The following is a 25399-nucleotide window of genomic DNA, read 5'->3' as shown; positions in this document are numbered from 1 at the left end:
ATAAATGAAGGGCTTGAACAGAACTCACTGTGCATCATTTGAATACAAAAAAAGTACAACTTGCAATCATATCAGGCAAGGGAAAGTCAAATATAAAAAAGTGATAAACTACATTATGAAGGAGGTGAAATCAAGATGTTGGAGTTTTGCCTAAGCTTCCAAGCATACCTCCACAGCAAAGCACATCAGACCAAATTCTGATTGGAAAGCCAAGAAAAAATTGTAGTCATTTTTCCAGTTTCTGGGCTAAGATGGCTGCAGTGTAGAAGGAACATTATGACTCTCCTACTACCAATCACAACAAAGTATCTCAAAAGGACAAAAATCAAAATCAGATAAGGGAAGGGGCTCTGCCAAGGGGCACAGTCTTGAAGGTAGGCAGGATTTGTGCATTTCTACACTATAAGGGGGTAAAATTATACCTACCAAAGCATGAGCTGATCACCCCTCCCCTGTGCACACCCCCTACTGTGCAAGAGTCAGAGCAAGGGCCGGCAATCTCTGAATTCTCAGGGGCTGGCTGAGGGTACTACTGACTTACCCCTGAGGGCAGTGCAAGGCCTTGGCAGTGAGACTTGGAATCCAAAGCTGAGGAATGCAGAGCCAGCAGAGATAGCTCAGAGATGGACTGCCCACAGCAGACACCAGGTAGACTGGAAAAATAGCCTCAGGGCAAAACACTTTGTAGCTCTCTACAACAAGAGCTGCCTACCCTCTTCACTCAGACTTCTGGCTGGGAAGCCAAGATAATACAGAGAGAAAAAAACTAACACAGCAATGGCTACCAACACTCAGGAACTACAATCCACAAGCACCAAAAGAAATAAACTCCAACAGAAAAAGTCTATGACACTGGATAACTTCTATGGAGAAAAACAGCAGAGTACAGAAGCAACAGCAGAGAGTGACAAACAAGCAAACACATCCAAACTTTCCCCCAAAAATGGAAATTGAATACAAGTTCTCAAACTCAAAAAGGAGTTCAAGAACCAAGTAAGAAAGATAAAAGAAAAATGGGAAGAGTGGGAAGCTTTTCAAAGCAATTGAATACAAAAAAAGTAGAAAAAAAGCAATTCAAAAACAAAATAACAGTTTAAAAGATAGAATCTCTTACTTGGAAAAAGAAACACAGAAATCACATGAAGTAATAAGCAAATTGAAAACCAAAATTTACATGCTGGAAGCCATGAAAAGCAGGATAGACCAAACAGAAAAGAAAAAAGATCATAGTTGAAAACCAGTCTTTAAAGACTAGAATTGGGCAAGTAGAAGCTAATGATCTCACAAGACAGCAAGAATTAATAAAGCAAAGTCAAAAGAATGACAAGATAGAAGGAAATATGAAATATCTCATTGAAAAGACAACTGACCTAAAAATCAGATCTAGGAGAGATAATTTGAGAATAATTGGTCTACCTGAAAACATGGAAAAAATAGAAGCCTTGACATCATATTACAATAAATTATCCAAGAAAACTGCCCTGATATTCTTGAAAGAGACATTGAAAGAGACCATAGATTACCTTCTACATTAAATGCTCAAGAGACAATCCCAGGAATGTAAAATTGCCAAATTCAAGAGCTTCCATGCCAAGGAGAAAATACTGCAAGAAACCAGAAAGAGACAATTCAGATATCAAGGAGCCCCAGTCAGGATTACACAGGATCTGGCAGCTGGCAGCCTCCACACTAAAGGACTGCAAGGCTTGGAATATATATTCAGAAAGGCAAGAGAATTGGGTCTATAACCAAGGATCACCTAACCAGAAAAACTGACTGTATACTTCCAGGGGAAAGTATGGGCATTTAACAAAATTGAAGATTTCCAAATATTCCTAAAGAAAAGACCAGAACTAAATGGAAAATTTGATGTCCAAATACAAAATTCAAGAGAAACATGAAAAGGTAAACAAAAAGGGGGGGAAATTTTTTAGGGTCTTCAGTAAGGTCAAATTGTTCACATTCCTATATGGAAAAATGATATTTGTAACTCTCAAAAATTGGTTTTTTTGAGTGGGGTGGGGAGTATCAAAAGGGAGGAAAAAAGAGGGGGAAGGGAATTTAATAGACTTTAAAGAAAAATAAGAGAGAAATAAGAAGGGAGATGGGTGGGAAGGGAAGTAAAATAAGGGTGGGGAATAGGGGGATTGATTAAAAGGAAAACACCAGTGTGGAAGGAAATAGTGAAAGAAGAAAGGGCAGGACTAAAAGAGGAAATCAAAATGATGGAGAATACACAGGTGGTAATCATAACTCTAAATGTGAATGGGATGAACTCACCCATAAAACAGAAGCATTTTTCTAGATCAGAGCAGTTTAGGAAGATAGAGAGGTCTGCCAATACTGGGTAGTGGCTTGACAGGAGAGTTAGGTAGCAATGACATTAGAGTTGGGGAGTATTCTAGTGCCAAGGGATGGAAAAGGATCTGAGAAAGAGCAAAACAGGGCAGGAAGCACAGGGGCAGAAAGAGAACCACAGGAACTCCTGAACTAGTGATGGGAGCAAGAATGGGCTACTGCTGTCACTCAGTATCCATTTCTAGGGCATAGACCCAGGATGGAGAGGAACAGATGCTAGCAAGCAGGGCCCTATAGCTGAATATTGAGTATAGAACAAATTTCAGAAAATTGCTTGTATGATTCTGAGTCCAGGGCAGAATAGTGACTACAGTAGAATAACCAGGGCAGGATATTAAGATCAAAGGAAATCCAGAAATTCAGTCATTCTGAACCTGAGGAATCTCCTAGAAGTTTGTGACCTAGTCTAGCAGCCATTTCCTGAAACTCAGCTAAACACAAGCCAACAGTTCCAACTTTTAGAATCAAATCAGGAGGGCAATGAACAGAGAACAACTCCCCAGATCACACCACTTTGGAAGCATTGAAAACCTGCAGGCCCCAAGTTTTAGTGGTAAAAACAGCCTGAGAACATGAAAGAGGCTCACATACAACTTCCCTCCAGAAGTAAAGAGATCCCCACTCTAAAATAAAGATGCAGAATCAAGGAGTAGATTGGAAGAACAGGTAATCAAAAAAACTCAACAATAAAGAGCTACTGTGATGACAGAATATATCAAGGCTAATACAGAAGAAGACTGATTTGAAAACATCAACAAGCAAAATCTCAAAGAAAAAATACATACTGGACACAATCCCAACAAGAATTCCTAAAATAGTTAAAGAAGGCACTTTAAAATTATTTTAAGCCCAAATGAGATCTATCAAAGATATGAAAATAGAATTAATAGTTTGTTTTTTAAGGTGCAAAACCTTACAGAAGAAAATGACTTCTTGAAAATTATCATTGACCAAACAGAAAATAATGACTCCATGAAACATCAAGAAATAATAAAGTCAAAAGACTTGAAAAATTGTGAAGTATCTCTCAGGAAAAACAACTGACCTGGGGAACTGATCGAGGAAAGAGAATTTAAGAATTACTGGATTACTTGGAACTTATGGACAACAACAACAAAAAAAACCTAGATGTCATATTTTAAGGCATTATAAAAGAAAACTATGCTCTTAGAATCAGAGGACAAAGTAAAAATAGAAATAATCCACTGATCACTTTTTGAAAGAACTCTTAAAATTAAAACTCCAAAGAACATGAAAGCCAAAATCCAGAGCTTCTAGGTAAAAGAAAAAATATTGCAAGCAGTTTGGAAGAAATCAAGTATCAAAGAGGCACAGCCAGGATCACAAAATATTGGGCATCTGCCACTCTAAAGGAAAGGAGAGCTTGGAGTGTGCTTTCACAGAAAGCAAAGGATCTAGGATTGCAATAAAAAATAACCTACCAAGCAAAATTGAATATAATCTTCTGGGGGGTGGGGTGGGGTTGGATATTTAATGAAATAAAGAATAAAAGTGCTCTGATGAAAAGACCAAAGTTAAATAGAAAATTTAACATTCAAACATAGGTCTTAAGAGAAACATAAAAAGAAATATGTAAGTGATATCATAAGGGTCTCAATAAGATAAACTTTATATTCCTGATAAATGTAATCCTCTCAGAACTTTGATATCATCAGGAAATTTAGAGGCATTTGAATTAGGGAACCTAGACACGATTTTATGTTTAGATGACCTTAAAAAGAAGAATGGAGAGGTTGTGAAAGAGGGCTACACTGGGAAAGAGAGAGGAAGGGAGAAGAATGGGGAGAAATATCTCACATTGATGTGATATATAAGGAAGAGTTTGTATAATGGAAAGTGCAGTGGGGGAGTACAACACTAAAACTTTTATCTGAACTGATTCAAGGAGGGAAGAATAAATGTAAACAGAGTTGAGTGTAGAAACTCTTCTTCCTTAACAAGGAATAAGGAAGAAAATGGTTTAAGAGAAAAGGGAGTGAGATAAGAGGGAAGATAGATTAGATTAAAGGAGGCTAAAAGATAGATTAGATTAAAGGTCTGTGGCAAAACATTCAAAACAAAGAGAAGATAGGGTTAAAAAAAGGATAAGAAATAGAATGGAGGGAAACATAACTGTGAATGTGAATGAGTTGAACTCAGTCATAAAATGGAAGAGGGTTGCAGAATGGATGAAAAACTAGAATCCAACAATGTATTGGATTTGAAATAGAAAAATGCAAAGTTAAAAATAAGGGGTTGGAGCAGAATCTTATTATGTTTTAACTGAAGGCAAGGGTAGCAGTCATTATTTCAGACAAAGCAAAAGCAAAAATAAACCTAATTAAGGGATAAACAAGAAAAACTCTTTTGCTAAAAGGTAATAGCTATCAATATAGAACATATATGTACTAAACAGTAGAGTATCTAAATTCTTAAAAGAACAGTTAAATAAATTATAGGAAGAAACAGTCAAACTGTAATAGTGGATTTATTTCTCTCAGATCTAGATAAATCTAGTCATAAACAAGAAAAAAGGAGCTGATTAAAATTATAGAAAAGTTAAATATGATAGATCTTTGGAGACTACTGACTGAAAATAGAAAGGAGTATACTTATTCCTCTGCTGTGCATAGCACCTTCCAAAAAAGGATCATATATTAGGGCATAAAAACATCAAAAAAAATTAAATTTAAAAAAATTCAGAAAAGTAGAAATATTATACACAACTCTTTCTAAACATAACATGGTTTCTAAAATTTACTCAATAAAGTACTTTTTGAAAGTCCTGGATTAAAAATTAATAGGGCCAAAAGCAATTGTCAAAAATTGTTTCCACATGTAACTGAAAAAAATTAATAGGAAATTAAACAACTTAGTCCTAAAGAAGGGGTAGATGAAAGAACAAATCTTAGGAAGAATCAATAATTCCATTAAAGGTAATGTCAAAAATAAGATAACTTACCAAAATCAGTACTTAGGGAAAAATTTACATTTCCAAACTCTTCCATAAATAAAAGGGAGAACAGATCAACTAATTGGATATATAGCTAAAAAAAATTTTTTTAAACCAACAAATTAAGTCTCATCCCAATTAAATAGAAATCCTAAAAATGGAATTAGAAATCCTGAAATCTAGAAACAAAGATCCTGAAAATTAAAGGAGAGGTTAATAAAAAGGAGTTTAAAAAATTGATCTACTAAAACTAGAAACTGGCTTTTACTAAAAAAAGAAAACTGAATTCATAGTATCAAAAATGAAAAGTGAATTCACAACTAATGAGAAGAAATAGAAGCAATTATTATATATCATACTTATTATATTATTAATAATGCTGAATTATATGCCAATAAAACTGAAAATCTAAATGGATATTTACAAAACTATAAATTGCCTAGATTAACAGGAATGGAAACTAAAATAGGAAATAAAATACTTAAATTACTCTATCTTAGAAAAAGAAATTGATAACATAAATGTATTCCCTAAGAAAAAAGTGCCAGATGTATTTACAGGCTATTTCTATTCTAATATTACCTACACTGTTGGAAAAATACACAAGGTCTTGACACTTAAACCATGGAGAGTCAGCATAGAGAAAGAAAACTATAAACCAATTTCCCTAATGAATATTGACGCAAAATTTTTAAGTAAAATATTAGCAGAGATTAAAGCAATATATTACAGAAATCATATACTCTAATCTGCCTGGATTTATACTAGGAATGCAGAGCTTGTTCAGTATTAGGCAAACTACTAGAATAATTTTCCACATTAACAAAAACAACAAAAATCATGATTATGTATTTCAATAGATACAAAAAGAGTTTTTTGACAATATACAATACCCTAATTCTATTTTTAAAATACCAGAAAACATGGAATATGTGGAGCTTTCCTTAATATAATGAGTAGTATCTATCTAAAACTAAGAGCAAGCATTATCTGTAATAGGGATAAATTGGAAACTTTCCCAGTAATATCAGAGGTGAAGCAAGAATGTCTATTTTCACCATTTCTACTCAATAATGTACTGAAAATGCTAGCTAGAGAAATAAGAAAAAAAAAGAAAATGCAATTAGCAAACAAAATATCACTTTTTTAGATGATATGAGGGTATAGAGTCAACTAAAAAACTAACAACAATGCATGGCTTCACTTATTTTTTTTAACATTAATTTTCTTTAAAATTTTTATTTCCATGGGTGCAGCTAGGTAGCTTAGTAGATTGAGAACCAAGCTTGGAAATGGGAGGTCCTGGGTTCAAATCTGGCCTCAGACCCTTCCTAGCTATGTGACTGTTGACAAGTCACTTAGTCCCCATTGCCTACCCTTACCACTCTTCTGCCTTAGAAACAATACACAGTATTGATTCTAAGATGGAAGGTAACGGTTTAAAGAAAAACTGAACAAAATTTTGAGTTCCAAATTCTCTCCCTCCTTCTTTCCCTGACTTATTCCCACTCCTCCCCACTCCTGGTATGGTAAACAGTCTAATATAGATTTTACAACAATGTAAAGCTTCAGCAAAGTTGCAGTATATAAAAGGAACTCCCACAAATCATCTGCATTTCCATATATTACCAATAAAATGCAGAAGGAAGGAATAGAGAAATTCCATTTAAATTTATAATATAAAATACTTGGAAACCTACCAATCAAGACACATATGGCAAGTATGTGAGTATAATTACTCCACATAAAGGCATATAAATAACTGGAGAAATATTAATTGCTCTTGGATAGGCCATTACTATCCTAAGTTATAATACTACCTAGATTGATTTACTTATTTAGTTCATTACCAATTAAGTTACCAAAGAATTATTTTATAGAGCTAGGGGAAAAAAATTGGTCTACAGGAACAAAAGGGCAAAAATATCAGAGGAATTGATGGAAAAGGGGAAGGAAGAGAGATTAGCAGTAAAGGTTCTCAAACTATACTATGAAGCTATAATCATCAAAACAATTTGGTACTAGGTAAGAAATAGGTTGATTAGTGAAACAGATACACAATACACAGAAGCAAATGAGAACAGTAACCTAGTGTTTATTAAATCCAAAGATACAGTTTTGTAGTGAGAACTGACTACTTGACAAAAACTGTTGGAAAACCTGAGAAGTAATCTGACAGAAACTAAGTTTAGGCCAATATCTCACACCATATACCAATATAAACTCAGAGAGTACATGAGTTAGACCCAAAAGTTGATATAAACATATTAGTGGACCATTGAAGAAATTGCCTCTTAAACATTGTGGGACAATCAAATATGAAAGATTTTGCTACTAAAGCAATGCAATGATCCAGGACAATTCCAGGAGACTTATGAGAAAGAACGCTATCCACATTGAGAGAAAGAACTGTTGGAGAAGAAATGCAGAAGAAAACATATGATTTATCATTTGTATATGTGGATATATGATTTGGGTTTTGGATTTTAAAAGATTACTCTGTTACAATAATGAATAATAGGGAAATGTGTATCAAGAGGTAACAGATGTATAACCCAGTGGGATTGCTTGTCAGCTCTGGGAGGGTAGAAGGAAGAAGGAAGGGAGAGAACATGAATTATGTAACCATGGAAAAAAATATTTTTAATTATATTTAAAAAAAAAGAAATTACCTCTTGGACCAATGGAGAGAGGAAAAGTTCATTACCAAAGAAGAGATTGGTTCTTAGAAGTAAAATACATGATTTTTATCAGATAAATTTTAAAAAATTTTGCACCAACAGAACTAATTCAGCTAAAATTAGAAAGTGGCAAAAAATCATTGCAGCAAGTTTCTTTGCTAAAGGTATAATTTCTAAAATTTGTAGCGAACTGAGTAAAAATTTCAAGAATAAGAGCCATTCTCCATTTGGTAAATGGTCAAAAGATATGAGTAGTTTTCAAAGGAAGAAATCAAAACTGTACCATCTCATACTTATCAACTAGTTCTGATGACAAGAAAGGGGAGAAGGGAGTACATGTGAAAAATAGTCCTAAAGACTCAAATAGAGGGTTGTGAAACTATCTGCATAATGATGTAGTTCTGTGATATTAATAATTGAAATATGGACTGGGTACCATTACCATTTATTAAGATGTTTTCTTGCTTTATTTTCAGGGAGAGACTAACAGGATAATAGCCTCTCACACAATGAACAAAAACTCATCCAGATCTCACTGCATTTTTACAATATATATTGAGGTATGCAACAATACTTCACCTCTCCATGGGAAAATTGACCATTTCCCACAATTAATCAGTCTACTGCAGTGTTCTTAGATGTCTAACCTCTGTTTGATTATTCCCAGGCCCATTCAAGAAGCTTATCTGATGAGAAATACATAACATCAAAAATTAATTTGGTGGATTTGGCAGGTTCTGAGAGACTGGGAAAGACTGGGGTAAGTAGCTAGGAGAAAATATTAGTACATGTAAAACCCAGTGAAATTGCTATTGGTTCTGAGAAGGGGGAGGAGGGAGGAAGGGAAGGGAAGAACAATGAATCATGTAACCATAGAAAAATATTCTAAATTAATTAAATAAATAATAAAAAAAAGAAAATATCAGTTCATTTAGCAAACATTTATTTAGTTCCTGCTGTGTGCAGGGATTATATGAAATGCTGGTAGAGATTAAAAGATAAATAAGGCATGGTCCTCCTCAAAGAGGATAAATAATAAATGCAGGAATGAAAAATGGCATTCATAAATTATTAATATGATGCAAGCATAAGAAGATCCACATGAAGTACTATGAAGGTTTAGACAGGAATTCAGTTCTGGCTGAGGAGATAAGGAAAAACTTAGTAATGGGCTTGGCCTAATAAAGGGCTTAGCCTTTGAGAGGGCTCTTGAATAAATGGTAGGACTTCCTGATGTCAAAAAGGGAGTCAAAGAAGAGAGCATCATGGCTCTTGATATGCCATCTTATAGTCTTGGAGGGCTATCTGAAGTTGTGAAGATTCCATTAATAAAGATTTATTGAGAGGGGCAGCTAGGTGGCTCAATGGATAGAGAGCCAGGCCTAGAGATGGGAGGTCCTGGGTTCAAATTTGACCTCAGGCATTTCCTAGCTGTGTGACCCTGGGCAAGTCACTTAACCCCCATTGCCTATTCCTTACTACTCTTCTGCCTTGGAACCAATACTATGTATTGGTTCTAAGATGGAGGGGAAAGGTTTTTTAAAAAAGTGTTGAGTATCAACAACATATTTTCATCATATTATGTAGTGTGGGACATCCAGAGAAATAGACCAGGGCCCTGTCTGCCTTCACAGAGCCTATGGTTTGGTTAATGGAAATTTGCAGCTGTTGTCATTGGACATCTCAGAGCATCACCTGTTCCAGAATCAATTGCAGACCAAGCTCCCACCCTCTTCACCTGCAGGGAACTTTTCATATGAAAAATGACTATGCTATCATGGAGACAAAACTGCTCACAGAAGTCTCCTCCACACAAATTATTCTTAAATATGTTTTCTTGATTTGCCATGGCATTATTTGTAAAGCAATGCCTCTGACTGGGCTAGTATTGGGCATTAGATCAAGCCTTTTTTGAGAAGCTCTCCTCTTGCAGTGGCCAGTGTGTTTATCCCTATGTTGGAGTGTATATTTTATTTCAAACAGTGGCTTTAGTACTTGGTATAGAGAAGTGTTTTCTCTTTTGCATAGCTAAGAGAGCCTGGATCCCTGATGGGATCCTACAGAGGACCAGGAAAGGTTCAGAGGGTCTAGGAAGGGTCAGTTTTTCAGTGATGGTAGCTGATAAAAGAATCAAAATTGTCCCTATTCACTATCACCTAACAATGTGGTTCTGAGGCCCTAACTAATGGTATAAGTAGCTACCAAAGAAAGAGATAATAGCTAATGAGACAAGACCACGGAGAGGTGAGATAGTGCCAAGCAGTATCAGACAGTAGATGATCAGATGCTGAATTGTACAGTAAAGCCTGTAAGTTTAGGAGGTGTGTTATACTCTCACCACTCAGAGGAAGGTAGGATTTGCCATAAAAATTATTAAAGACAACCACTAAGACCTGAAAAAGAGCCTTGATGGGGAAAAAAAGGCATGGTCCAAAGTATGATAGACAGTAAGGACCAGATTTCCTTAAAAATGCCAAAACTAATAGGAAAGGTAGGAGGCAGAAAAACAAACATTAATAGTCTAGAGCTGAGAAACTTAGCAAAAAGTAAGCCAAAATAGGCTCTGGAGAGGAGTGGTGGATGTCAGGGAAATGTTAGCTTTTATGACATAACTTCTTTGCCCTTGGTGGTATTTTTTTTTAATTTTATTGATTATGAAAAATTTTCCGTGGTTACATGATTCATATTCTTTCCCTTCCCTCTTCCCTCTTCCCTCCCGTAGCCAATGAATAATTCCGCTGGGTTTTACATGTGTTATTGATCAAGACCTATTTCCATGTGCTTGATATTTGCACTAGGATGATCGTTTAGAGTCTACATTCCTAATCATATACCCATCCACTCATGTGATCAAGTTGTTTTTCTTCTGTGTTTCTGCTCCCACAGTTCTTGCTCTGAATGTGGATAGCATTCTTTCTCATGAGTCCCTCAGAATTGTCCTGGATCATTGCATTGCTACTAATAGAGAAGTCCATTACATTCGATTGTATCACATGTATCAGTCTTTGTGTACAATGTTCTCCTGGTTCTGCTCCTTTCTCTCTGCATCAATTCCTGGAGGTCTTTCCAGTTCACATGGAATTCCTCCAGTTCATTATTCCTTTCAGCACAATAGTATTCCATCACCAACAGATACCACAGTTTGTTTAGCCATCCCCCAATGAAAGGGCATCCCTTCTTTTTGCCACCACAGAGAGCATGATTATAAATATTTTTGTACAATTCTTTTCCCCTATTATCTCTTTGGGGTACAAACCCAGAAGTGGTATGGTTGGATCAAAGGGTAGGCAGTCTTTTAAAGCCCTTTGGGCATAGTTCTAAATTGCCCTCCAGAATGGTTGGATCAATTCACAACTCCTTGGTGGCATTCTTCTATGCCACTTGTGTGGCTGTAGGCAGTGGACTGCTAAATTTGTCACACCCACTTCTAAGTCTTCTACACTGGCACTCAAAAGAAGTTGAAAGAGTTCAACATATTGAACTATGGTAGGAAGAAGAACTTTCCAAGCATGGAGAATAGTATTTGCAAAGACATGCAGTCCAATAATTGTCTGATCTCCAGGTCACCAAATGGGGTCAATGAGGTTGTTTCTAGCAGAGATGGTTTGGGCAAGTTTCAATGGCCACGAGCAAGAAAGAAATTAGGAGTCTAAAATATAAATCTGACATGAGGATGTGAAACCAGCGTTAAAGTAAAGTCTTTTTAAGCTTTTGTGTATTTATATTCGAATATATTTTTGGATAGAGAACTTACTGCTTTCAGCCTGGCCCTCAATTGCAAATAAATAGTGAAGACAAAAAAAAAAAAAGCCTATTCAAAAGGCATCCTCAAGATTATCTAGTCCAACCAGTCACAGAGCAGGAACACTGTAACACTCCCAGTATAAGACTGTACCTGAGGATCTCCATTAATGGGAAACCCACTAGTTCTTGAGCATTGAATTTATTGAATAGATTTAAGACTTTTTTCTCATATAAAGAAAAAATCTAATTCTAAAACTTCTGACTATTCTTCCTCGTTCTACCCTCCAGGACAAACAAAACAAGTCTAATCCTTCCCTTTAACAGCCCTTTAAAACACTTGAAGTCTACTGTCATGTCCCCTACCCACTTTTCTCACCAGTTTTCTCTAAGTGGGACATCCCTAGTTCCTTTGACTTCTCCAAATATGGCATGGTCTCATTCTTTTCTGGATTTGCTCCAATTTGTCAATATCATTTCAAAATGCAGCCACCATAACAAAATATTCTACAGATGTGGTCTGATTAGGAAATAATAAACTAGAGTACTTATTCTGGGCACTGTGCCTCTATTGATTTGGCTTAATATTCCATTAGAGTCGGGGTTTTTCTATTGTAGGTTTGTTTTTCTTTGGTTGGTTTTTTTTTACCTCCATTGGCTCATATTCAGGTTGTAATACACTTGAAGCCCTAGATATTTTTCACACAAACTGTTGTCTAGCCAAACCTCCCCCATCCCATATTTATGCCATTGATTTTTAATACATAGTACTTCACATTAACCCTTTTACATTTCATCTTATAATCACAAATTAGTCATACCTTTTGGCCCAGAAAATCCGTTGCTAGAAATCTCTTCTAAAAGCATCATCTATCACATAGGTCGATGGGGACATGATTGGGAATGTAGACTCACCCTAATGCAAATAATAATAATATGGAAATAGGTCTTGATCAATGACATATTAAAATCCAGTGGAATTGCTCATTGGCTACAGGTGAGGAGGGGTTGGGGGAAGGAGTGGAGGGAAAGAACATGAATCATGTAACCATGGAAAAATATTTTAAATCAATTAGTTAAATAAAAATTTTCAAAAAAAATAGTCAAATAGCACCTTATAATTACAAAAAACAAATAAATAAAAGCATCATCTAAAAGAAAGAACCTGCCACATGTATAAAAATATTCCTTGTGTGTGTTTTTTTTTTAAACCCTTACCTTCCGTCTTGGAGTCAATACTGTGTGTTGGCTCCAAGGCAGAAGAGTTGTAAGAGCTAGGCAATGGGGGTTAAGTGACTTGCCCAGGGTCACACAGCTAGAAAGTGTGGACCTGGGTCTCAATCCACTTGTTTTTAAGAGGAAATAACCTAAATGTCCAACAATTGGAAAATGGCTGAATAACTGTAATGATATGGTGCCATAAAAACACAATAACATAAAACATACAAGGAAATATAGAAATATTGATATGAAGTGATTAAGAGTAAAATTAGCAGAGTTCAAGTGGTATATACAAACAATGGTCAGAATTAAGTGGGAGAAAAGAAAGGAAAAAATACAAGTCTGCAATAGCAAAGGAGACAGAACAAAAAGGTGCTTTTTGCTGATTCTTTTGGTACTGCCTTGTTAAAGGATACAGAGTTTGTATTTAATTTTCCCCTTTATTTTTTCTGTTTGCTTGATTATTTTGTTTATGGTTGTTATATTTATGATACTTTAAAATTTTTTTATCCTATAAATGACAGCAGCTGAATGAGTAATGAGAGCCCTGTGATTGCAGGTGTTATAATGACAAACCCATAACCTGGGTGTCTGATTTACAAATTGGAAAGAAGAGGACCAAGGCAAATGATTATAATTGGACACAGGCAGAATGTCCCATTATTTCTAATCCTAATTTCTCCACTTAGGAATTGAGCATATCTAGTCCTTTGCTTAAATTTTTCTCAAAATTTTAACCACTGGGTTCAGATCTATTAAGAGTCAACAAGCCTCTTGAGGACAATCTTAACCATGAGGATATTTTGATATCATGCCATATGAAGAGCAGTAGAAGGAACTGAGAATGTCTAGCATAGAAAAGAAAAGATTTAGGGATGCTATATGGAAAAAGGGTTAGGCTTCTTGGTCCCAGCAAGCAGAACTAGAACAAATGGGTAGAAGATAAAGACAAGTTTCATCAAAATAAAAGATTTCTTAACAAGTAACGTTGATTTTTGTTTATTGATTTGAAAATGGAATAAACTGCTCAATAGGTAGAGAGTTCCCCATGCCTGTAATCTGTTTAAAGATGGAAAGGACCACTTATCAGGGATGTTTTAGTGGCCCTTTATGCTTAAGATGGGAATTTGGTTACAAAATATTGGACATCCCTTCTGTCTCTGAGATTCTTTGATTAAATAAATAACACTACCACCTCTGAATGAATTTTCTTAGATTTCTAGGATCATCTTTAAAGTTGTGAATAAAAACTCTTCATGAAAAATTCTCTTGTTTGGAGTAGTAATTCCCTAAGCCCCAGGAAAAGGAACTGAAGAATCTTAAGGGTTTCTATTTCAGAAGGTTAAGGTTGAAATAAGACATTCTCAAAGTTTGCATTTCAGCCTTTTAAAAAGACTGATATAGTGAGGTAAACTTAAGCTTTAATTTAATTCTTTCAGCAAGATTTTAATGGGTAGCCCCCTATGTGGCCAAGTATGCTAGATACTGAGACATAAAGTATATATGAGATATAGTCTTTGTCCTTGTGGAGTTGATAGTGTATTGAAGAGAAAAGCCATAGATATCTGAAAAATTATCAAAAATAGGGCCCTCATGATTGTGTCACATGAACGGCATCTTCAGTCTTCAGTCACTACATTGATCACAGTTCTTAAGTCTTTCATAGTTGTTTTCTTCTATACATGTACTCATATGAATTGCTTCCCAGTCCTATTATTTTTATTCTGAAGCAGTTCATAGAAGCCTTCCCAGTTTTCTCTACCTTTCATCATTTCATACAGAATAATAATGTACCATTACATTCATAAACTATGGTTCAACCATTCCCCAATTGACTGGCTCTCACCTCCTCCCAGTTCTTTGCTACAACAAAAAGTGTTCAGTCTGCTATTTAGATCCCCAATCTAGCTCCTGATCGTCTTTCCATACTTATTCACATTGCTTCCCTTCGTTCCAAGTCAAGTGTTGGCCCAAGGCAACATGCCATCTCCAGTCTCAGTGCCTGGATGTTCTTCCTCTCCACAACTGTCTTTTAGACCCCCCAATTTTCATGCTGTCTCCAGCAGAAGGCTTCTTTGCTTTTCTAGTTGCTATCTTTCTCCTTACTAATATATACTTTGTGTATAAGTTGCACCCCACTTCTAGTAGACTATAAACTGCTTGAGATCAGAGACCTGTTTCATTTTCTGTTTTATATTCTTAGTACTATATGTCCTAGGCACTTGATAAATATTTGCACTTAATAAATTGAATCTATTATCTATAATATTTTGGTATCTGGATGGCACAGTGGGTTGAGTGTTGGGCCTGGTGTCAGGAAGACTCATCTTCCTGAGTTCAAATCTGACTTCAGATACTTACTAGTTGTGTGACCTGGACAAGTCACTTAGCCCAGTTTGCCTCAATTTTCTCATCTGTAAAATGAGTTTGAGAAAGAAATAGCAAACCATTCTTACCAAATTCAAACCAAATCTTTACCAAGAAAAACCCAGATCAGGTCACAAAGAGTTGGACACTACAACAAATTATATCCATCACCTCCCTCGTATTCCCATTGTCACTACCCTCATATAGACCTTCATTTCTGCTTTCCCAGACCAATAGCTTGGTCACAAATCTTTCCCTATTTGCTTCTCCCTGCAATTGAGTCCATTTTTCATATTACTACCAGAAAAAAAAGCCTTTCTAGGCATAGGTCTGTCATAGGCAAAGAAGTGATCATGTCACTTCTATGCTCAAAAATCTTCACTTTCTCATTGCACAATGATTAAAACTTATTTACCTGGCATTCAAAGCCCACCGCATTACTCTGCCAGCCTTGTCTTATACTGCTACCTTCCATTGCTTCTACTCCACTTCTATCCTGTCATTTGTTCTATTCTCTATGCTTGTTGAATTCCTATGCATTGTTTGGAAGTTAACCAAATGCTTCCTCTTTCACAAAGCCTTCCCTAATCCCAGTGGCAAGAGGGATCTCAGATGGCACTTGGTTTTGGAAGAATCTATATTATTTTGTTAATATTGTGTATTGAAGTTTTCTGTATTTTTAGTTTATTTCCTCTGTTGGGCAAACACCATGAGGGCAGGAATTCTGTCTTATCAAACTTAAAATTATCTCCAGTACTGGTTTCAGCAAACAGTAGACATTTTATAAGTGTTCTTGTTGTGAAAGAAGAATGAACAGAATTGGGGCCTGACTGAATATAGGTAACAGTTCTGAGGTTCTGAACCTGAGTGCCTGGGAAAATAATAATACCACTGATAGTAATAGTGAATGAAGAGAGCTGGGTTTTTGACAAATGGACCTCTCTCCATCTAAAGTGAAATGTCTGGACCATTCAACCTATTTTTTTTTTGGATTGTAGTCAGAAGGACAGATCCTGAAGGAAGCCACATATATCAACAAATCCCTGTCCTTCCTGGAGCAGGCTATTATTGCTCTAGGGGATCGGAAGAGAGAACATGTCCCCTTCCGGCAATGCAAGCTCACTCATGCTCTGAAGGACTCATTAGGTAAAGAAATTGGAATTTGTTTAAGTTGCTGTGAAGTTGTGAAAGACAAGCTTTATGGCTTTTAAGTTAGAAGGGAGTCTGGAGTCATTGTCCTTCAAGTCTTATGGAATGTGCCAACAGTAGACACTCACCACTGATTTTGATTTAAGTCATTCAAGTGATACAAAGCATTTAAATCCCTTCAAGACCACTGTCTCCTTTTCTCCTCTCTCACATATACCTTTCCCAGTGACAATCAAACATAATGGAATGAGTCAAAAGCATGATATATTTTCTTTCTTTTCTTTTCTTTGGTACTCTTCATTTTTGTGTTATATTTTCTCCTATCATCTCTCTCTTCTCCCATTTCTTCTCTTTTTCTTCCCTCCCTGCCAGCTCTCTTCTCTTCTATCTCTCATTTCCCAGTGTGTGATTATCTCCACCTCTGGGTTCATCTCATTTTTTTTCTTTGCTGGGTGTCTCTCCTGCATTCCACACACTTTCCCCCTTCTCTCACTAATTATTGGAGGTATTGTGGCATAGTAGATATTTTTGACCTCAGAGCTGAAAGGGAAGACACCACCTGGTTTTATGACCCTGGGAAAGATACTCTTTAATCCAGGAAACCCTCTAAATCTATCAATTGCATAGAAAGCTCCATCTTGCATTGAAGGAGTAAAATCACATCTAATTGCTATTTTTATCCTCTAATTACTATAGCAGAGGCAGCTTTGGCACAGTGATTAGACCACTGAGCCTTGAGTCAAGAAGACCCAAGTTCAAATCTAGCCTCAGATACTTCCTAGATGTGTGACCTTGGGCAAGTCACTTAACTTTTGATTGCCTGACAAAAGGATCCACTGACTCCATTGGAAAAGGAAATGGCAAGCCACTCCAGTATCCTTGCCAAGAAAATCACATGGGGTCACAAAGAGTCAAACACATCTAAATGGCAACAATAATGAATTACTATAGCACTAAAGTAGTTGTCTTGGCATGAAATCCTTGTGGTTCATGGCTTCTCTGGCTTCTTCCTTTGCAGGAGGAAACTGCAACATGGTCATTGTGGCAAATATCTATGGTGAAGCTAATCAGTTGGAAGAAACGGTAAGTAGAGAAGTAGAGGGGACAGTTAATATTCCGGTATAGATTTTCTAGGAAAAAAAGTCTTCCCAAAGAATATGAATTGCCCTTTGCCTCAGAATGGACGAAAGAAAGAATAAAGAAGTATTCTGTGTGGATTATATCAATAAATCACTTTTCCAAAATCACTGCTTTTCAACGATAAGGTCACTAGGCCCTGCTATAGTTTAGTAATTCATTTTGGTAAATATTTATTGAAAAATCACTGTGTACAAGTGACTATGCTTCAGTACTATAGGGAATTTGAATATAAAACCCAGTCTTCATCTCTAAGAATTTGTCCCATAGAAGATCTAAGACAAGCACACACACACACACACACACACACACACACACACACACACACACACACACAAAACAAAGTAAAGAGGAACATTGAGCTGTGAGAATTCAGGGGAAAAGTCATTTCTGGTTGAAAGGGTCAGGGAAAGCTAAAGAAGAAGATAGGTTAGGATTTCAGAGTTAAAGATGTGTGGGAGGAAGACAATCTAGGTGATAGGACTACTGGTAAGCAGAAGCATTGAGATGGGGAAACAGAGACTGTGTTTAGAGAATAATAAAACTTCCAATCTGCCTGGAGCACAAGGTACATAGAAGAGAATTAGAGATTAGCTTAAAAGGGGAGATTATGGAGAGCCTTGATTTGCAGTCCTTAAATCTTCATTCATTAGACAATGCAGAATCACTGAAGGGTTTTAAATAGGAGCATGACATGATCAGGGTTGTTCTTCAGGAAGTCTGATCTCATAGCACCATAGATGAAGATAGAGGAAGTAGAGAATGGGAATGGGGAGACCAGTTAGAGATTATTATAGTAGCCCAAGCAAATGTAATGGGAGCTTAGAAGAATTAGAGTGATAGCAATGAGATGAGCAAAGAAGAGGATTCAAGAGACATTATTAAAAATGGTGATGTTCAGGGCACCTGGGTGGCTCAGTGTATTGAGAGACACTTCCTAGCTGTATGACCCTGGGCAAGTCACTTAACCCCCATTGCCTACCCCTTATCACTCTTCTCTGCCTTTGAGCCAATTACACAATATTAATTCTAAGAAGATAAGAGTTTTTTGTTGTTTTTTTTTTTAAAGGTAACATTCAATGTCAAAGGTCAGGGAAAATCAAATATTCCTGGGCATTCAAGCCCTGGTGACTTCAATAATAATGTTTTAGAGAGCAGTGTAGCATAGGGAGTAGAGAGTGGGCCTCAGAGCCAAGAAGGCTTAGTTTCAAGTCCCACCTTTGACTTTATCAAATCACTTAACCTCTTAGTCCTCTAAGCAACTCTTTAAGACTATAAATGACAGAAAAGAAGTAAGCTACATTAACTGAAGGCGTTTCCTCATACTTTGGAATTTCCTTTACTGATGAAATCATAGGTCCAAGCCCTACCTCTAATAATTAGAAATAATTGAAGGAAGGAGCAAAAGCTAGTTTGGAGAAGATAATGAAGTTGGTTTGGGATAGGTATATGTTTTGCCAGTGGAAATTCAAGGATAGATGTCTAACAGAAAATTGCAGATGATATTCTGTGGTTCAGAAGAGACATCAAGTCTACAGATGGAGATTCAGAAGCTATAGCCACAGAGATGACAATGAAGAGAGGATGAGATCACCAAAAGAGAAAGGATATAGAAGGAAGAGAAGAGGATTGAGGACTAAGCCTTGATGAATGCCTGTATTTAGGCATAAGGAAGTAAGAGAAAGCAACAGTTGTGTTAAAGGTAGAATAAAAAAGAAATATCAGCAACACAAGTAAAAAAGAGAGAATCTCAAAGTTATTCTCAATAGTATCAAATGATGCAGACAAGTCAAGGAGGATAAATACTAGGAAGGGTCCTTGGGTCTAGTGATGATAAGGAAACTTGAAGAAAGTTTTAACATGGTAATAGATGTGGAATCTTGATGGGAAAGGTTTGAAGAAAGAATGAATGGTAAGACTATTAAGAGAGTACATGTATTTACTTTTTTGAGGATTTTGGTGGTATAAGGAAGAAAAGCAGGATTAGGGAAGGGCTTTGTTTTGTTTTGTTTTATTTATAATGCAGGCCACTTGAGTATGTTTGTAGCCATAGGTGGAAAAAACCAGGGTCAAGAAAGTGAAGAAGATATATACATATATAAAAAGAGACAGACAGAGAGAAAATATAAATAATGGAGTAAATTCCCAAAGGAAGTTGAGAAAGATTAATAGCAGAGATGGAAAGACTGGACTCAGAATAAGTCAGGACATATGTTTCTCTGATATGGGATAAAAGAGAAAATCGGTGAAGATATAGATGAGTAATGAGGCAGAGAGAAGAGGAGCTTTGAAAGAGAGAGTTCATGTTGGATGACCTTGATTATCTCCCAGGATACCTCAGAGAAGTTAGTAATAAATTCTCTCAGACTTTCCCTTTCCTACGTAAAGATCACATCTCAGTCTCTTTTCTGTATGATATTTATTCAGTCCTATCTGACTCTGTGACTCTGTATTGGTTTTTCTTGACAAAGACACAAATAGTTTGTCATTTCCTTCTCCAGTGGATTAAGGTGAATACAGGTTAAGTGGTTTGCCAGTATTACACAGCTAGTGAGTGTCTGAGGCTGGATTTGAATTCAGTTCTTTCTGACTCCATGCCAGAGCCCTAGCTACTGAGCTACCCATTGTTGCTTTTCAGTCATTTCAGTCATGTCTGACTCTTCATGACCCCATATGGGGTTTTCTTGGCAAAGATGAGTGGCTTGTCATTTCCTTCTCCAGCTTATTTTATAGATAAGAAAACTGAGGCAAACAGGGTTAGGTGACTTGTCCACAGTTACTCAGCTAGTAAGTGCCTGAGACCAGATTTAAATTCAGGTTTTTCTGACTTTAGGCCTGGCACTCAAAACTCTGTGCCAATTAGCTTCCCTGTTGAGCCACTTAGCTGCCATCTTTATCTGTGTGGAGTTGTCCAAAACAATTGTGAGTGAAATCTCTTTGCCATTACTCATCTTTTCCACAGATGTCAGAGCTTTTAACACCTCTGGAACAATTGTAAGCTTTGGAGAGGCCTGGTGGATTTGCCCTGGTCCAATCAGTTTCTCTATGGGAGATTTTCTATTTGAAAATAATAGTTACCACTTGCCTCACTGCTATGGAATAACTCTGTACTATGATGTGAAAAGTCTAAAGTCAATTTGGATCCATTTCCAACCTATGGAATGAAGTCAGGTTTTAGGGCAGGGGTTCTTAGCCTTCTGGATTGTCTTTAAGAGCTCAAAAACACAATCAATTACATTGAAACACAGTTATCAAAATATTTTCTAAAAACAAGTTGACAGACCTCAGATTTAAGTACCCTTGTTCTAAAGGAGACTCCCCCACTGCCCTATCAACTATATTGCAAATCCTGACCTAAATCAGAAAAGAGAATAGCTGTAATAAAGAGTGAGGACATGTAGCTAACCTAGAAAGTACCCACTGCTCTGTAAGAAATTCCTGAAGGTCGCTTTTGTTCGCTGATACTCTATGGAAACATAATATGCATATCTTTCTAGGAGATGATACTCCTGCAACCTCTAATCCAAAAGATTACATAAAATAGGGCTTGATAAACCAGATTTTTTTCCCCTACCGTTTAAAGATCAACAGATGTACATTCTAATGTAGACCAATGAGCCTTTTGAAATGTCTATATGTCTAGTGCTATGCTAAGCATTCGGCAGTTATTTGGAGGTCAGATTTCTAGCACTGATGAAACCAAAGGTATTGGAAAGATTTTCCGAGTTGCTGAAAGAGCTGAAACTAAGTCTGTGTACTACAGCCCACACTGGGGTGCTTCCTAAAAGTACAGCTATTGATTGATTTTGCTTTAATGTACAATAAAAAAAAAACAAAAAAACACCTTATCTTATGTCTTAGAATCAATACTGCATATTGGTTCCAAGGCAGAAAAGCAGTAAGGGCTAGGTAACAGGGGTTAAGTTTCTTGCCCAGGGTCACACAGTAAGGAAGTGTCCAAGGCCAAATTTGAACCCAGGATCACCTGTCTCCAGGCCTGGCTCCTACTGAGCACCTACTTGCCCCCTAATGTACAATTCTGACCAGGCTGGTGATCCAGTTTCTCAGCCTCCAGAAGGTTAAAAGCAGCAGGTTAGAAAATTGCAAACTTGTGCAAGATAGTCTCGAGTGAAAACAAGAAGAATAGACAGCTGCCTACCTGATAAGGAAGGGGGAGTCAGGAAAAGTATAAAAGTCTAACCATCTGAGCCCATGCAGTAAAGATGAAGCAGGCAGGCCTCCGTGCCCAGAGAGGCATCATGAGCATCCCTGCATCCTAACAGCACAGTAGTGGCCCAGTTAGATGGTTCAGTCTCCTTGGCTTATGAAAGGAGAGGATACGTTTAGAAAGATTTCTAATCCCGTATGTTTAAAAGCATTTTAAAAGGTTGAAAGAGGTGAACTTCACTTCTCTGGGAAGTTATGCTTAAAAGCATCTTCCCCAAGGATATTGCCTTTTAAAAGGCATTATGTATAAACTTGTAGACCATGTGGGGTATTTAAATTCTAGAGCATTCATTGGCCTGACTGGAGTTGACATAAGTTGACTTTCTAGGCCCCTCAGACCACTCTAGCTGTCTGGGCTATGGATTGGGTGATCTAATGTCCTATCACTAAAGCTCAACAATTTTTCTAATGATCCAGAACTCTCCCAAGGTGGAACTATATTAGCTTCAGGAAGGAGAGCACCTGGCATAATGATTAAAGCCCAAAACTTGTCATCTTATATTAAACCTCAAACAAGGTGACTCGTGTCTGTGATTTTAGGTTAGATAGCAAATGCTGATCATCATGCCAAAGCAAAGCTTGGTATTGCAAAGATTTTTCTGGCCTCTCCATCTGCAGGGAAAACCAGAGGGCTGTTAAATAACAAGCTTGGTTCAAAATGTAAGAATAAAGTGTAACAAAATCCTTATTTATACCATCCATAGAAATCAACAAAGATACATTTGATTTGAATTAAATTGCACTTAAGCAAAAGTTCTCCATTCTCATCCCTAGTCCTTTGTATTAGCCAACCTTCCAGCTTACTTTTCAAATAGGAAGGACTAAAAGCCCCAACCAGGTACTGTGCACAGGACCAAGATACATCTGTATCCAGGGGGCAGCTGGGTGGCTCAGTGGATTGAGACCCATGCCTAGAGATAGGAGGTCCTAGATTCAAAACTGGCCTCAGACACTTCCCAGCTGTGGGACCCTGGGCAAGTCATTTAACTCCCATTGCCTAGCCCTTACCACTCTTCTGATGGAAGATGGAGGGTAAGGATTTAAAAGAAATATATATATCTTTATCCACCCAATCCAGATGTTCATCCTGCTATTCCCTAATATGTCCCTAGAATCTACAGGACCTACCTACACTGTATCCAAGCCTTATTGGCTGGAGAAAAAGTTATACTAATCCTGAAGAGTCTTTCAGGAGAGGAAGACAAAAGGAGAAAGAAGAAGGACAAAAATATATGGGCTGAATGAAGAGCTCATAAATATTTCTTAAACGTCTTAATATTTATACCAAAGACAGTACTGTTTTAGTCAGAGGCAAGTTTCTATAAAATAAAAGATACTATACATCAATTTACAGAGAATCAAACAAAATATTTCCTTTCTCAGTAAACTAAAGATCTACTTAAAAACTCTTAAGTTCTTGGTTCTGACTGTAAATTTGTCCCTGATTATCTGTGAGACCTCAAGCAAGTTTCTTCCCAAAGCCAAACAGAAATTTCAGGGCTTACCTCTCCTCACTCATTTTTAGAAACATAACAAGCTACTCAGTATCATTGATAAGTCCTTGAAAGAAAAGAGATGCTCTGACTAGGCTGAAAAGAGTACTGAACAGAAATTCAGAAGACTGACTCTAAACTCAACTCTTCTTCTAATTAGTTCCAAGACCTTGGACAAATAACTTTCCTTCTCTCAGCCTCATTTTCTCCATTTATAACCTTGGACTCATTTTGCAAATAACTTTAGGTGACCTCAAAGGTCCTTTCCAACTCTAACATTAAATGATTTAAAGATGACTCCAACTCTATGGGGTTTTCCTTCCCTCATTCATTTAAAGAGAAGATTTTACTATTCTCTTTATAAGAATTCCATGGACAGATTTATAGCAAGAATATACTGATCCATCCATTTTCTAAACATAAGCAGGATTGATAAATGTCAAGCTGATTAACATAGGCTTAAGTGTCAAGTTTTTTAGCAAGTTTGAGGCACATCAGTGAGAGGTCATGAAAGATAGATTTTCCCCCCCTATAAATTCTATTGAAAATTCTGACTTTTTTATCTCTTAACTATTACTTACCCCATCCCCAACTATTACTTGCCTAATTATTGAAGCACTTCTGCTGAAAAGAAATATTTTCCCAGAAGTTATTCAGGGAGGGAATGAACAACGTCACTGTGTGGGTCCAGTAGCCCTCAGCTTAAACCTTAGGGACCCAGTGCTTCTGGAAAGCTACCCCTCCTGAGTATTAGCCCTCCATCATTTATTAGACACTAATTACATGCTTGGCAAATGTCTCTCTACTAAGAGGTACTCAACCAGATATAAGCAAACCAATAAAAAAAATGTATACAGGAACTCTTATTTCACACTGTGTAACTAAATACCACAGATTTAGAAGAAAAGGAATTGCTTCTAGCCCCACTGCCACTAATATTCTTCCCTCCTCCTTGCATTCATTAAACAACTCTCTCCCTTTCAAAAGAGACAAATAGCAAGGAAAGTTAAAAATCAATATTTTCTTTCTTTTTGACATTATTGGGAAAGTAGGAGAGACTGTGCTCCACAGCAAAGAATGCATGAATGAAGACTTTGATAGCACACTTGGGCAGGATCCAATTCTGCCGGAGCTCTGCCACACAGATGAGAGTGAACATTCTCGTGGAGGGCCAGTTTGGCAGATGATCATGAAGTAGGCTATGCTCCCTCAGAATCCAGGCTGAACAAGACTACTCTCTGCTCCCCCAGAGACCAGGAAAAGCCACCTCATGGTTATGACCATTTGTTTTTCAGCTTTCTTCACTTCGTTTTGCCTGCAGAATGAAACTGATCACAACCGAGCCTTCCATCAATGAAAAATATGATGCAGAGGTATTTATTTACATTACTTTGGAGGAAATCAAAGGTGAAAGGGAAATAATTTTTCCAGCTGTAGGCTGATATGGAGCTTGTGGACAGGGAATCCAGAGAACTAAACCTTGGGGCAATTCTGCCCCTCTCTAGCCCTGAGAGATTAAACCTGTCCCTTTATCTCTTGGGAGATATGCTCTACAGTCACATTCTCTCTCCTCCTCTTTTAATGAAAACAAATTAAATTTACTGTATGTAACCTATTGTCATAAGTACTGGAGATCTAAGAACTTAAGGCCATTGAGGAGGTCATTCTAGTTGGAGAGACAAACATACCCACCAAATAGAAATTAATAACATGAGGCAGTGTCTATTCAAAATTAAATGAGGGATGTAGGAAGGAAGTAGTATAGGAGCTTAGTGGAAGGAAGAGATCTCTGGAGCCTTTGGGTGGTTAAGGAAGGCTTCCCAAAGGAGTTGCTTCAACTGGGCAAGATTCAGATAACTGGAGAGAAAAGTTTCCACCTGGAGAAGTAGTAACTGTGCTACCACAGGCATGGAAGCAGCAGGAAAAGGATAAGGAATTAAGTGGTTCCATTACATTTCATTATTCTACTTGCATTTTAATAATTCTTGATAATCAGTCACTCAGTTCCTTTACATCAGAGTCCTCATTCAACAAGAAAGGTTTATCAATTAAGTACTGTAGGCAGAGCATGA

The 25399-nt window shown here is 37.0% G+C and overlaps 1 protein-coding gene across 1 annotated transcript in view; it reads left to right on the top strand.

The window, feature by feature from the left end:
- KIF9 (kinesin family member 9) overlaps positions 1–25399 on the top strand; it is a 74543-nt gene that overhangs the window by 14649 nt on the left and 34495 nt on the right. Inside the window, exons 5-9 of the mRNA XM_044656993.1 lie at positions 8469–8552; positions 8660–8752; positions 16320–16467; positions 17489–17553; positions 24623–24700. Of these exons, the coding sequence (XP_044512928.1) occupies positions 8469–8552; positions 8660–8752; positions 16320–16467; positions 17489–17553; positions 24623–24700 (468 nt within the window). The remainder of the gene's footprint in view (positions 1–8468; positions 8553–8659; positions 8753–16319; positions 16468–17488; positions 17554–24622; positions 24701–25399) is intronic.

The sequence above is a fragment of the Gracilinanus agilis genome, chromosome 1, assembly GCF_016433145.1.
Source record: "Gracilinanus agilis isolate LMUSP501 chromosome 1, AgileGrace, whole genome shotgun sequence".
Taxonomy (NCBI): Eukaryota; Metazoa; Chordata; class Mammalia; order Didelphimorphia; family Didelphidae; genus Gracilinanus; species Gracilinanus agilis.
Note: the sequence above shows the minus strand (reverse complement) of the source record. Positions and strands in the feature narration are given on the sequence as shown.